The sequence below is a fragment of the Oncorhynchus masou genome, chromosome 15 (genome assembly GCF_036934945.1).
Source record: "Oncorhynchus masou masou isolate Uvic2021 chromosome 15, UVic_Omas_1.1, whole genome shotgun sequence".
Taxonomy (NCBI): domain Eukaryota; kingdom Metazoa; phylum Chordata; class Actinopteri; order Salmoniformes; family Salmonidae; genus Oncorhynchus; species Oncorhynchus masou.
The window spans coordinates 19,700,767-19,716,467 of NC_088226.1; the positions used below are offsets into that span (position 1 = coordinate 19,700,767).

The window sequence follows — 15,701 nt, forward strand, 5'->3', positions numbered from 1 at the left end:
TGAGTGTTAGGTCTTCAAAGGACTAAGGCATGTTTTCCACTATTTTTTCCTCTTGGCTTTACTCATTTCATATTTATTTTGATCCTAACAAACTCCCCAGTCCCTGCTGGTGACAAGTCTACCCATAACATGATGCAGCCACTGTAAAACGTGAAAATACAGACAGCAAGTGCATCGGTGATGTTGTACCCACAGCGTTTATTAAAACATTCCCCAACCAGAAACCGTGGATTGATGGCAGCATTCACGCGAAACTGAAAGCGCAAACCACTGCTTTCAATCAGGGCAAGGTGACCGGAAACATGACAAAATACAAAAGGGTAGCTATTCCCTCCACAAGGCAATCAAACAAGCTAAGCGTCAGTATAGAGACAAAGTAGAGTCGCAATTCAACGGCTCAGACGAGAGGTATGTGAGTCTACAGTCAATCACGGATTACAAAATGAAAACCAGCTACGTCGCGGACCAGGATGTCTTGCTCCCAGACAGACTAAACAACTTCTTTGCTCGCTTTGAGGACTATAAGGTGCCACTGACACGGCCAGCTACCAAAACCTGCAGACTCTACTTCACTGCAGCCGACGTGATTAAAATATTTAAACGTGTTAATCCTCGCAAGGCTGCAGGCCCAGACGACATCCCCAGGCGCGTCCTCAGAGCATGTGCAGACCAGCTGACTGGTGTGTTTACGGACATATTCAATCAATCCTTATCCCAGTCTGCTGAAAGTTGTGTATAGGTCTTCTATCCACCCATTTTATTTCCCTTCCCAAGTTACCCTCAGCCAAGGAGACGGCTCAGCTCATGGTGCAGCACTTCTTCCGTATCCATGGACTTCCGGTCGACATGGTCTCCAATCGTGGTCCTCAGTTCTGGAAGGCATTCTGCCCCCTGATTTGGTCTCCGGACAGCCTGTCCTCTGGTTTTCACCCCTAATCTAATGGTCAGTCGGAGCGAGCCAGTGACGACTTGGAGACGGCTCTTCATTGCCTCGTCTCCGCCAACCTGGAGCCAGCAACTTGTGTGGGTGGAATACGCAAGTGTTCAAGTGTTACTTTGGAAATCAGCCCCCGCTCTTTCCTGAGCAAGAGGAAGAAGTTGGCATACTCTCTGCCCCGATGTTCGTCCGCTGCTGTTACCGTACCTGGAAGAGAGCCCGGAGTACCTGGAAGACCACATCTAGGTATCGGCGACAGGCGGATCGCCTACGGACCGCTGATCCCCGCTATCGGCTCGTGCAGAAGGTATAGGTTTCCTCTCGGGACCAGCCCCTCCAGGTGGAGTCCCGTGAACTTTACCCTTGTTTCATTGGCCATTTCCACATCTCTAAAATCCTTAGCCCCTCTGCTGTCCGTCTCCTGTTTCCCCGCACCCTCCGTATACATTTCACTTTTCGTGTGTCGCGGACTAAACCTCTGTCTCACAGCCTATTGTCTCCTGTTTCCAGGATTACGTCTCTTTGCCTGCGTTGACCTACCAATTGCCTAACATCCTGTACCTGCCTGAATCTGATATGGATTACAAATCTTTGCCTGCCTTGGCTTACCTTTTGCCTGCCTCTTGTAGTATAATAAACTCTGAGACTTGTACTATCTGCCTCCTGTGTCTGCATCTTGGTCTTAGTCTGAGCCGTTAGCAGTGTTGTAAATGTTAGAGTTATGTTTAAAATCCAATTCTAAGAATATAAATTGTAGAAATGGGTTACGACTTTGTGGTGTTTGTGTGTGGTCAGGGGGAGACCCAGCTGTATCCGAGAGGAGCATACAATATTCAGTGTTAGTCTTTGATTGAATTGGTTACACTGTGTGTTCTTTTTATTACCGGTGGGAGAAAAGCTATGCACACTGAGCCTTGCGTTTCAACTTGTAACGTTCTGGGTGTCGTGAGTGGGAAGTCAGGCGCAGGAAACAGAGAGTTCAATATAGTGCTCTTTTAATGCACACACGGTGAACACCGGCCACCCCACGAAACACTGGGTGCTCAAAACAAATGCCCCAGACACTGGGGACGAAAACTGTCCCGCAAACTCCACGAACATAAACCAACACGTTCGTCTACACCAAACACAAAGGTTACAATAATTAATCCCGCAGAAGGAAACGGGCGGGCCGGCTGACTAATGAATCCCAAATAATTACAACAAACTCAAAACAGGTGTAACCAATAAACACATAAGGAGGGGGAGGAAAGAATCAGCGGCAGCTAGTAGGCTGGCGACAACTAGCGCCGAGCGCCACACGAAAGGGAAGGGGAGCCACCTTCGGTCGGAGTCGTGACACAACTGGCAGGTCAGCTCTTTCAACAAAACCTGACACAATGAAACACTATCACATTAGGGGAGCTGCAGGTCCTTCTTGCTCGACAAAATATGACCTATTCGGAATGTGGAGGTTCTTGGTGATGTTGTTGTATTTGTTCATTGCATTACACAGTAGGCTATTACCTTATTATTCCGTGTAATTTATTGTATTAATATTATTCACAAGGAAATTCATATTAAAGTTGTTTGTTATGTTTACTATTTTTTTACCGGGTTAGAAACATGAGTGTGCATCTTAACCCTCGCATTGGAGACAAGGTGAATAACTACTTCAAACAGCTGGATGACTTTCTTTCACATGAGGTAAAACATCTCCTATGTTTACTGTTTTGGGTTTTTTGGTCCCTATACCTATGATGTAAGCCTATGTGTGCCATGTTTAATTTTAAAATAAAATATATTCGTTTCCTGCTTTTTCTTTCAGAAATCAGTTTGTGCGCACGGGAGGTCTTGAGAGTTGAAATAGAGGGCATCCTGAGACATTCTCAGAAGAATTTAACAAAAATGCCAAGAATATACGTGTCATGGTAGCATGTTGTAGTTACATTTTGCATAAAAGTTTATTAAAACATGTTTTATAAGTAATATTGTTCTTTATAAGTAAAAAGTTCTATATAGAACCCTTTTCTAGAGTGTGTATAATATTTGAATAAACACACGCACACACAGCTTATATTTGTTAGAAATGTGCTAGTAATTTTGTAAAGATGTGTGACCTGAATGAACCGATTAATGAAGACGAATTTCTCAATGACATGTTACCATAATACCATACCAACATCATCTTCAATGAAAAACAACAAACTCCTTTAGAATACACTTTTAAACAAGACATCATATGATTACATTTACATTACATTTAAGTCATTTAGCAGACGCTCTTATCCAGAGCGACTTACAAATTGGTGAATTCACCTTCTGACATCCAGTGGAACAGCCACTTTACAATAGTGCATCTAAATCATTAATGGGGGGGGGGTGAGAAGGATTACTTATCCTATCCTAGGTATTCCTTGAAGAGGTGGGGTTTCAGGTGTCTCCGGAAGGTGGTGATTGACTCCGCTGTCCTGGTGTCGTGAGGGAGTTTGTTCCACCATTGGGGGCCAGAGCAGCGAACAGTTTTGACTGGGCTGAGCGGGAACTGTACTTCCTCAGTGGTAGGGAGGCGAGCAGGCCAGAGGTGGATGAACGCAGTGCCCTTGCTTGGGTGTAGGGCCTGATCAGAGCCTGGAGGTACTGCGGTGCCGTTCCCTCACAGCTCCGTAGGCAAGCACCATGGTCTTGTAGCGGATGCGAGCTTCAACTGGAAGCCAGTGGAGAGAGCGGAGGAGCGGGGTGACGTGAGAGAACTTGGGAAGGTTGAACACCAGACGGGCTGCGGCGTTCTGGATGAGTTGTAGGGGTTTAATGGCACAGGCAGGGAGCCCAGCCAACAGCGAGTTGCAGTAATCCAGACGGGAGATGACAAGTGCCTGGATTAGGACCTGCGCCGCTTCCTGTGTGAGGCAGGGTCGTACTCTGCGGATGTTGTAGAGCATGAACCTACAGGAACGGGTCACCGCCATGATGTTGGTTGAGAACAACAGGGTGTTGTCCAGGATCACGCCAAGGTTCTTAGCGCTCTGGGAGGAGGACACAATGGAGTTGTCAACCGTGATGGCGAGATCATGGAACGGGCAGTCCTTCCCCGGGAGGAAGAGCAGCTCCGTCTTGCCGAGGTTCAGCTTGAGGTGGTGATCCGTCATCCACACTGATATGTCTGCCAGACATGCAGAGATACGATTCGCCACCTGGTCATCAGAAGGGGAAAGGAGAAGATTAATTGTGTGTCGTCTGCATAGCAATGATAGGAGAGACCATGTGAGGTTATGACAGAGCCAAGTGACTTGGTGTATAGCGAGAATAGGAGAGGGCCTAGAACAGAGCCCTGGGGGACACCAGTGGTGAGAGCGCGTGGCGAGGAGACAGATTCTCGCCACGCCACCTGGTAGGAGCGACCTGTCAGGTAGGACGCAATCCAAGCGTGGGCCGAGCCGGAGATGCCCAACTCGGAGAGGGTAGAGAGGAGGATCTGATGGTTCACAGTATCGAAGGCAGCCGATAGGTCTAGAAGGATGAAAGCAGAGGAGAGAGAGTTAGCTTTAGCAGTGCGGAGCGCCTCTGTGATACAGAGAAGAGCAGTCTCAGTTGAATGACTAGTCTTGAAACCTGACTGATTTGGATCAAGAAGGTCATTCTGAGAGAGATAGCGGGAGAGCTGGCCAAGGACGGCACGTTCAAGAGTTTTGGAGAGAAAAGAAAGAAGGGATACTGGTCTGTAGTTGTTGACATCGGAGGGATCGAGTGTAGGTTTTTTCAGAAGGGGTGCAACTCTCGCTCTCTTGAAGACGGAAGGGACGTAGCCAGCGGTCAGGGATGAGTTGATGAGCGAGGTGAGGTAAGGGAGAAGGTCTCCGGAAATGGTCTGGAGAAGAGAGGAGGGGATAGGGTCAAGCGGGCAGGTTGTTGGGCGGCCGGCCGTCACAAGAAGCGAGATTTCATCTGGAGAGAGAGGGAGAAAGAGGTCAGAGCACAGGGTAGGGCAGTGTGAGCAGAACCAGCGGTGTCGTTTGACTTAGCAAACGAGGATCGGATGTCGTCGACCTTCTTTTCAAATGGTTGACGAAGTCATCTGCAAAGAGGGAGGAGGGGGGGGAGGGGGAGGAGGATTCAGGAGGGAGGAGAAGGTGGCAAAGAGCTTCCTAGGGTTAGAGGCAGATGCTTGGAATTTAGAGTGGTAGAAAGTGGCTTTAGCAGCAGAGACAGAGGAGGAAAATGTAGAGAGGAGGGAGTGAAAGGATGCCAGGTCCGCAGGGAGGCGAGTTTTCCTCCATTTCCGCTCGGCTGCCCGGAGCTCTGTTCTGTGAGCTCGCAATGAGTCATCGAGCCACGGAGCGGGAGGGGAGGACCGAGCCGGCCTGGAGGATAGGGGACATAGAGAGTCAAAGGATGCAGAAAGGGAAGAGAGGAGGGTTGAGGAGGCAGAATCAGGAGATAGGTTGGAGAAGGTATGAGCAGAGGGAAGAGATGATAGGATGGAAGAGGAGAGAGTAGCGGGGGAGAGAGAGCGAAGGTTGGGACGGCGCGATACCATCCGAGTAGGGGCAGTGTGGGAAGTGTTGGATGAGAGCGAGAGGGAAAAGGATACAAGGTAGTGGTCGGAGACTTGGAGGGGAGTTGCAATGAGGTTAGTGGAAGAACAGCATCTAGTAAAGATGAGGTCGAGCATATTGCCTGCCTTGTGAGTAGGGGGGGAAGGTGAGAGGGTGAGGTCAAAAGAGGAGAGGAGTGGAAAGAAGGAGGCAGAGAGGAATGAGTCAAAGGTAGACGTGGGGAGGTTAAAGTCGCCCAGGACTGTGAGAGGTGAGCCGTCCTCAGGAAAGGAGCTTATCAAGGCATCAAGCTCATTGATGAACTCTCCGAGGGAACCTGGAGGGCGATAAATGATAAGGATGTTAAGCTTGAAAGGGCTGGTAACTGTGACAGCATGGAATTCAAAGGAGGCGATAGACAGATGGGTAAGGGGAGAGAGAGAGAATGACCACTTGGGAGAGATGAGGATCCCGGTGCCACCACCCCGCTGACCAGAAGCTCTCGGGGTGTGCGAGAACACGTGGGCGGACGAAGAGAGAGCAGTAGGAGTAGCAGTGTTATCTGTGGTGATCCATGTTTCCGTCAGTGCCAAGAAGTCGAGGGACTGGAGGGAGGCATAGGCTGAGATGAACTCTGCCTTGTTGGCCGCAGATCGGCAGTTCCAGAGGCTACCGGAGACCTGGAACTCCACGTGGGTCGTGCGCGCTGGGACCACCAGATTAGGTGGCCGCGGCCACGCGGTGTGGAGCGTTTGTATGGTCTGTGCAGAGAGGAGAGAACAGGGATAGATAGACACATAGTTGACAGGCTACAGAAGAGGCTACGCTAATGCAAAGGAGATTGGAATGACAAGTGGACTACACGTCTCGAATGTTCAGAAAGTTAAGCTTACGTAGCAAGAATCTTATTGACTAAAATGATTGAAATGATACAGTACTGCTGGAGTAGGCTAGCTGGCAGTGGCTGCGTTTTTGACTTTGTAGGCTAGCTGGTAGTGGCTGCGATGTTGACACTACACTAATCAAGTCGTTCCGTCGAGTGTAATAGTTTCTACAGTGCTGCTATTCGGGGGCTAGCTGGCTAGCTAGCAGGTTGATTGCGTTACGTTACCTTAAAAGAACGACAATAGCTGGCTAGCTAACCTAGAAAATCGCTCTAGGCTACACAATTGTCTTAGATACAAAGACGGCTATGTAGCTAGCTAGCTACGATCAAACAAATCAAACCGTTGTACTGTAATAGTTTCTACAGTGCTGCTATTCGGGGGCTAGCTGGATAGCTACGTTAAAAGAACGACAATAGCTGGCCAGCTAACCTAGAAAATCGCTCTAGACTACACAATTGTCTTAGATACAAAGACGGCTATGTAGCTGGCTAGCTACGATCAAACAAATCAAACCGTTGTACTGTAATGAAGTGAAATGAAAATGTGATACTACCTGTGGAGCGACGCGGAATGATGACCGGGTAGTTGAAGTTCAATTCGGTAGAGGTTGGCTAGCTGTTGGCTAGCTAGCTAGCAGCATCTCCTACGTTAAGGACGACAAATAGCTGGCTAGCTAACCTCGGTAAATTAAGATAATCATGATTGTTGCATTTTATCACTGTACAAAATGGTTTATTCATATAGTTATGAATAATATAAAGTATATACTGTATATTATGCAACATAATCATTATTATATTTTGAATGTTAGTTCAATGGAGAGTACCAATCGCTCTTAAAACAAAGCCTATACTCTTCAGTCGCTGGGGAGGAAAGGTAATAGATGCAGAGGTCCCATCAACTTACATAACTGGAAGAATAAATAAAAGATGTATTTACAAGCCCATAAAAGACAAAACTATTGAATACTTTGACAGATTATCTACGTGAAAGACCTATCATACGAACACAATTCTAATGGCCCAGATTCAAAAGCCCCCGCAATATAGGCTCAAACTTAAGCAGTATTCCCAAGGTCAATACTGCCTGTGCACTTCATAGGTTACCAGTGTCTTTTTCTGAAAACCAGGAGCATATAGAGGGGGGTCTATCAAAATATTTCAGACCACCCAAACCTGTTTCTAAAACGAAATAAAGTAATGTCGAGTGTCTAAATCATACAACCGATACAAGGTTGATCTGTATCTTTACATAGACAGTTGTGGTCCACAAACCACAATTACCCTTTAAGCAGGTGGTTACAACGTAGTTGACACCAAAGTTTCTGTGTGCAAATGAAAAGGTGTTGCGTTTTCAAACATTAAATACTTTGGTTCTCGAAGTGAAAGGCCAAACTAAATGTGTTCTATATGGTGATATTTATTTAGGCCATAGTCCGATGGATTCACATGTTTATTTTTTCATCAAACAAATCCTGGTTGAAAGGTCAACATTTCATGATAAAATAGCAAATAGCTCAAGATGTAACAATTATTCGAGCGATGCACCTGTACTTTCGGTGCATTTTCTCCACACGTACAAAAACACTCAGGTATGAAAGTGTAAGGGAACTTCCACCTTTCACTTTTGGAATACCTTGCAGACTCGTTGTATAAAGGATCGACACAGGTTGGAGCATGGCAGAACTTGGGTGGCAGAACTGGTATTGATCAGTCAGGAAGAACACTTTATCTCTTTATCCGTTGCGGACAACTTACCTTTGTCGGAATTATACGAAGTCTTCTATCTTTCGGAAGTGCATCAACGTTGATTGTGGACAAACCGAGAACTACAGTAGACCTACGCTAAAATGGGTTCAATCAGCTTTTGGATGTGCTTGGTCATGACGATTTGCACCTGGAATAAAACCATCGGATGCACATGGATGAAGACACTGCCTCGGTCTCCGAGCATGTTCCAAGTGTTCAGCAACAACACCATAACGATGCTTCAGAAAATGGTAGGATATGGGGTCATGTTTATTCACTTGTTCCTGGTCATTGAGCTCTTGTCTTCTTTTCAACATTTCATGAGCTGCTGTGTTTCATTTAAATTACATGACTCCTTTTTGTACAGTAATAGCAATGCAATATTTTGTTTATATTTTTTGGCATCTCAGGGTCATGAAGTATCTCGAGGACCTCAGATCACTTTCCCTGACAAACAATACAGACAAGTCAATAATTTCAAGGTAAAAAATATGCATAAAAAAATGTTTTGTACTATCCATAAACTTTTTTTTAAAGAGTGGATTAAACACTGAATTCGGGAAGTATCCAGACCCCTTCACTTTTTCCCCATTTTGTTATGTTACAGACCAGTTCTAAAATCTATTGCAAATAAAAACAAAATCATCATCAATGTAAACACAATATCCCATAATGAAGTAGCAAAAACAGTTTTTGATTTTCATAAATTATTGAAAATGTCGAAAAACATGTTTTGGCTTGGTCGTTGTGGGTTATTGTGTGTAGATTGATGAATTAAATCATATTTATTACATTTTAAAATAAGGCTGTAACGTAATAAAATGTACAGATAGTGAAGTGCACTGTATATAATTAGGTTATAACGAATTTACAATTTGCTATAATTTTTTGATATTTGCCATCAATTCATAAGGCATATACTAATACAAATCACTCTTCTTCCAGGCTGACGAACAGATTGCCTTCATTTCACATACTCTGAACTGTATAAAGAAATTGTTCAGCAGTGGTAAATATGAGTCCACCGCCTGGGACCAGAAAGGAGTTGACAAGTTTATGAATAACCTCTATCGCCAGACCTCGGAGCTGGACCAATGCGTATGTCATTTGTGATTTTCGCCTCTTAACAGTAATGCAAAACGGAAAACATTATCCTATCCTATTAGATGATAATATAAGTAGTTACATGTTAATCAAATCATAATATTAAATTAATGATTTGTATTTTGTACTAACAGGTAAAGGCTATGAAAACTAGACTATCAAAATCTGTTAACAGAGTGAACAAAAAGATGAGCCTTCACTTCAAGTTCCTGAAGCATTACTTGAAACGCGAGGTAGGTTGATCCATTTGTCTTACAAAGAGAGTACATTCACCAAATCTGGATGTATTTATGTGATGATACAATATGTGTCTATTCTAAAATATTAACAACTGTATTTCGTTTATGCAGGATTACAGCGCAAGCGGCTGGGAAGACATACGGACAGTGGTGCTGGCACACCTACAAAGACTAGACACAACATTAAGTAGCAAATGAGCGTTATGTGTGTGTTGTGTAGATATTTGTTATTTATATATCTATTTATCTATTCATATATCTAACTATTTTTTTTACATGTTTACTCATTTGTTTTTTTAACGTATTTATTTATTGTGTAGTAATGTATTCACAACCCCGAGGAGTAAATCATATTTTTATTCTGAATAGTTATGTGATTGATTTAGGCTATACATAGCCCAATGTATCAACGTTTCCGTGCATTTTTTTTGTATTCATGAAGGCCATTGCATACTGTATTTATTATTGCAACCTGATAGGAAATGTTTGTTATTGTAATAATGAAATGTATTAAAATTAAATAAATGTGTCCTTTACAGCTGTAATCCTTTTCAATCAAATAAATTGTAATTTATCGCATTCACACATTTAGCAGATGTTTTAACGGCTGTAGCTATATGCTTTTTTTTCTAGCTCTACCAACTGCAGTAATATCTGACAATACAAAACAATACACACAAATCTAAAAGAAAATGAATGGACATAAGAAACATAGAAATATGTCGGAGTCCGGAGTATATATACACAGTACCAGTCAAAAGTTTGGACACACCTCAGGGTTTTTCTTTATCTTTACTATTTTCTACATTGTAGAATAATAGTGAAGACATCAAAACTATGAAATAACACATATGGAATCATGTAGTAACCAAAAAAATGTTAAACAAATCCAAATATATGTTATATTTGAGATTATTCAAAGTATCCACCCAGCTTTGATGTCAGCTTTGCACACTCTTGGCATTCTCTGAACCTGCTTCAGAAGGTAGTCACCTGGAATGCATTTCAATTAACAGGTGTGCCTTGTTAAAAGTTAATTTGTGGAATTTCTTTCCTTCTTAATGCATTTTAGCCAATCAGTTGTGCTGTGACAAGGTAGGGGTGGTATACAGAAGATAGCACTATTTGCTAAAATACCAAGTCCATATTTCTGTCAGGAACAGCTCAAATAAGCAAAGAGAAGTGTGTGTGTGTGTGTGTGTGTGTGTGTGTGTGTGTGTGTGTGTGTGTGTGTGTGTGTGTGTGTGTGTGTGTGTGTGTGTGTGTGTGTGTGTGTGTGTGTGTGTGTGTGTGTGTGTGTGTGTCATAGTGCTGTGCACGTTTTTGACTTTGCAAGGTCAAAACTTGGCATTGGTTCATTTCTCCCTTTTTCTATATAATATTGGGATTAATTCATAATATTCAAAGCCTGTTCAACTGTAAAGATGACATACTGTAGGGAAGTGGTCACCAAAACGGTCTGCACGGTCCTGGAGACAAGCAGGAGAAGGTGCAGGCTTTTGTTCCAACCCAGTTCGAACACACCTGTTCCATCAGGGTCTTGATAAAATGTCATGGGTGGAATCATATTGAAATGTCCTGTTATAGGCTAAAATTAAAGATGTAGCCTAATTATTCTGCTGTATTTATTCAGTCCAACTCTCTGAGATGCTTTATAAATATGGGCCTTGGTGTTATTCTATATAGCCTTACTAGGACCAGCCATGAGGAATCATAATCGTGACACTTGAACGTGAAACGAAAGAGTCAGAGAGCTATATGTCCCATCACACACACACACACACACACACACACACACACACAAAGAAAATAGAAAGTTCCAACATATCATGTTGTCGTTGCTTGTCAACATTGCATACATAGCAGACAACAGTAAGGTGCAAGTTGGTTACGTCATTGTGAAAATGAAAGTTGAGAGATGTGGGTATTGACGCTGACGTTTCCCATTCACTTTTCAGTTGTAGCGCAACAGCAGAGGACTACGGAACAATATTTCGGACTAACTTTGATCGAAAACCACTAAATTAATGTCTCATATGGCTACATTTCTTAAGAAGTGTGGGTTTTATTTCGCCTTCGACGATATTATCGGACTTTTTTTTTTCGGTTCAAGCGAAGTTATTAGCAGTTGAAAGCAAAGCTCGCGAATAGCCTATACTCGCTAGAAATAGTCTAGCCGATATCTAAAATGAATAATCTTATTTTGTGGTTCAATTATAATTTAAAGCTGATTTCAAGGAGAATGTGTATAGATTTACTTGTTTTTTTGTTCGTCCAGGAGACGGAGCAGGCATGGAATTCCAATTGCTGCATGCGCAAGTCTGGAAAATGGAAGTCACCGCCTCCAGGAGGTTGATCGGTTGGAAATTCTCCATGCAGTTTTCCCTTTCCCAATTCCAGATAAAACTACTTAACACAATTAATATGTTCAAACTCATATGGAAAACTAACAGCGAAACAAATGGCTGTTTACAATGCATACAATGCAGAGTTGGACTTGTATGTTTCTTATTATTTGCAGTATGCAGAGCGTGTGTCATTGCTGTGACTGGATCCGACACCACTACCGTCACTTGAGTGCATAATTCCATTCTCTGCTGGACCAGATGGTGAGTTATCAGCACACTGTAAAAGGAGACTGAATGCATGTATTAAGGACAGCAAAACAACCAACTAAGTAAAATAGTCATGTGTTTCATGTTCAGCATCTGTGTTAGAAAACTGTTAGCCTATATTTTAATATACATCGTAAAAGGGCACTAAGGCAATCATGACAGAGCTATCAAGAGACGCTATCTACATTAGGCCTACTGTACTTCCAGTATAAGCTATACCTTATGTCTGTCTTGATTGCTCTTGAAGTATTTGACTCATGACTTAACACACTATATTGATTGTTTTCCAGGGAGGAGATATCACAAAGCAGAATGCCCCTGTCCTTTTCTCAACATCACTTTACAGACCCATAGATGCCGAGGTAAAGGCTAGAATCTTTACTAATCATGTTCTGATCTGCTTTGGTCTTGAGGTCTTAACCCAATGTTATATTGATGCCATAACGGAAGCCTATACTGTTTCTAATCTTCTTTTTATATCTTCCTGTGTAGTTTGAGGACAAAGTCAGATTCCGGAACGAGGTCATCTATAAAATCACAAAACTGTTTGATGGGAATAAGAAGTCCGTCACCTGGGACAAGAAAAACCTGGACGATTTACTTAAAATTCTAGAAAACTAATTTGAAAACCTTAATTCCTGTGTAAGTAACGGGTCTATTTAAAGTATAATCCCTGTTCATGTCAGGGTTGTCCAATCCCGTTTATGTTGAGTTACCCTCCTGTAAGTTTTCGCTCCAACCCCAGTTGTAACTAACCTGGTTAAGTTTATCAACTACCTAATTAATCAGGTGTGGTAGATTAGGGTTGGAGTGAAAACCTACAGGAATGTAGTTCTCCAGGAACAGGGTTGGAGAGCCCTGGTTTAGCTGTAGCCTACTGACTCTACAAGTGGAGAAATGGACTTATAAAGGACATATAATGTGTTCAACTTTTTCCACATTTTGTTACCTTACAGACTTTTTCTAAAATTGATTAAATGGATTTTTCCCTCTTCAGTTTATACACAATACCCGATAATGACAAAGCAAAAACCGTGTTTTAGATATTTTTTCAAACATAATAACAATACAAAACTGAAATATCACATTTAGGTAAGTATTCAGACCCTTTACTCAGAACTTTGTTGAAGCACCTTTGGCAGTGATTACAGGCTTGAGTCTTCTTGGCTATCATGCTACAAGCCTGGCACATCTGTATTTGAGGAGTTTCTGCCATTCTTCTCTGCAGATCCTCTCAAGTTCTATCCGGTTGGATAGGGAGCGTAGCTGTACAGTGATTTTCAGGTCACTCTAGAGATGTTTGTTCATTTTAGCGTAAGTCTGGGCTCTTGCTGGGACACTCAAGGACATTCAGAGACTTGTCCCAAAGACACTCCTGCATCGTCTTGGCTGTATGCTTAGGGTATTTGTCCTGATGGAAGGTGAACCCTCGCCCCAGTCTGAGGTCCTGTGCGCCCTGGAGCAGGTTTTCATCAAGGATATCTCTGTACTTTGCTCTGTTCATCGTTTACCTTGATCCTGACTAGTCTCCCAGTCCCTGCCAATGAAAAACATCCCCACAGCATGATGCTGCCACCACCATACTTAACTATAGGGATGGTGCAAGGTTTCCTCCAGATGTGATGCTTGGCATTCTGGCCAAATATGTTTCATTAGACCAGAGACACTTGTTTCTCATGGTCTGAGAGTCCTTTTGTCAGGGAGGTGCCTTTTTGCAAACTCCAAGCGGGCTGCAATGTGCCTTTTACTGAGGAGTGTCATCCGTCTGGCTATTCTACCAGAGAAGGTTGTCTTTCTGGAAGGCTCTCTTATCCCCACAGTAGAAATCTGAAGCTCTGTCAGAGTGACCATCGGGTTCTTCGTTAGCTATGCAGACCAGTGCACCATAACCAATCAGAGCTGCATTAGACATATTGTCACGCCCTGGTCAAAATATATTATGTTTGTCTTTATTTATTTGGTCAGGCCAGGGTGTGACATGGGTTTTTGTGGTGTGTTTTGTCTTGGGGTGTATAGCATAGTCTATGGCTGCCTGAGGCGCTTCTCAATCAGAGTCAGGTGATTATTGTTGTCTCTGATTGGGAACCATATTGAGGCAGCCATATTCTTTGAGTAATTCGTGGGTGATTGTTCCTGTCTCTGTGTTTATGTTCACCAGATAGGCTGTATAGGTTTTCACGTTCGTTTATTGTTTTTTTGTTAAGTTATTTCATGTCCAGTTCACTTCATTAAAGAATATGAATAACAACCACGCTGCATTTTGGTCCGCTCCTCCTTCTACAGACGAACGCCGTTACACATATTTGCAAAAAGCCATTGCCATGCATAGCTCTGAACCATTCACTTTGAACTAGGGAAAATACGCTTGCTTTGATATCGACGTGGGAGCTGCATGGAGCCACCTGTGTACATTTGTTCATATTCTTTGCTAGTTATTGAGCGATTATCCCAGTTTTAGCCAATGTCTGGTCAACAATGGGGGAGTGGTTGCTTCCTACAAGAACACAAAATGCGTGCATTTCTATCCATCTTTGAAAAGCCAGTCAGGTTCAGAGATTTGAGTATTCCTTAAAGGGGCAGTGTTGTATTTTGAGACTGTCTTGAATAAGCTAAGTAGCCAATAGGTGGAGGGTAGCATAATGTGCATGTTTCTCTCTAATAATGGTATGGGAATAATAATGCATTTTATTTTTAATGTAACACCACAACATTTTCAGTCACCTCCTTGTCTGATGGACAAGTGGATTAACCTAAAGCCTTGCATGCTTTTTTCAAAATGTAGGCCTACTTTGAACACCACCCATTGGCTGCTATTAACAGAACATGCAATCAGCATGTAATAATAATGTTGAGTGAGCTAGCCTAGCACGCAAACAATGTTGTACCCGCTGGGAAAGAGAGATGACGAAATGCAGTAATATTTAAAAACGTTGGTTTTCGAAAGTGAAAGCGATTATGGTGTGTAATCACCGATGTCATCATCTGCCGAGACAGAGGCTGGCCCACGGTCATAGCTTTTCCTAAATTGAACCTAATAATCCTAACCTGCTACGTTATTTATCCTAACCTGCTGCGTAATTTCGGTTAAACCTGCTACGAAAAATCAAAATTGACGTTAACTTGGCCTAAGCTGGATCCCTTCCAGTCATGACCCTGTCCCACGTGCAGTCATACAAAATAACAAAGGACTTTAATCTGTATAGTAGCTCACTGACAGTGAGCACTGAGCAGTCATTGTTCATGTAATTCTATTTGGCCTATAGAAACTGTAAGGAAAACACCTTCATGGCATTGTATCTAGCTCTTAATAGATGTACCTTTTTATACTCCAATGTCACTATGTTTTACAACAAATAATGAAATGCCATGGATGCTACATGTAGTATATTAAGATAACTGCATTGGAGCAGGTGTGTGGAGTCCAACTTTTATAATCATGTTCTTCTTTCTGAAACAGAGTAGCTATGCAAATAGTTACACGTTCCATCCCTTGAGAGAAGGGATGTTAAAAAAAGTATGCTTTTAAACGCTTATACTGTAGGCTATCAACCCTACTCAATAAATATAAAATTGAAGTACAAAATGGATAGGCTACTGTGTTGAAAATACATTGCGTGAAGCGCAATGTGTATATACACACAGAAGACAGGAACGCAA

The 15,701-nt window shown here is 42.8% G+C and overlaps 1 protein-coding gene and 1 long non-coding RNA gene across 3 annotated transcripts; both read left to right on the plus strand.

Moving 5' to 3' along the window:
• The first annotated feature begins 8,187 nt into the window (after positions 1-8,187).
• Positions 8,188-9,627, plus strand: LOC135555041 (interferon a3-like). Its single transcript, XM_064987409.1, has 5 exons — positions 8,188-8,337; positions 8,497-8,568; positions 9,032-9,184; positions 9,325-9,423; positions 9,541-9,627. The coding sequence occupies exons 1-5, from the start codon at positions 8,188-8,190 to the stop codon at positions 9,625-9,627; spliced, it is 561 nt and encodes a 186-aa protein (XP_064843481.1).
• A 1,736-nt stretch (positions 9,628-11,363) lies between these two features.
• LOC135555042 (uncharacterized) lies at positions 11,364-13,027 on the plus strand. Of its 2 annotated transcripts, XR_010457809.1 has the most exons (4): positions 11,364-11,788; positions 11,951-12,038; positions 12,335-12,406; positions 12,537-13,027. It is a non-coding gene; the product is annotated as an uncharacterized LOC135555042 (long non-coding RNA). The 2 variants fall into 2 exon arrangements; XR_010457808.1 differs by having other exon boundaries at positions 11,364-12,038.
• Positions 13,028-15,701: the final 2,674 nt, after the last annotated feature.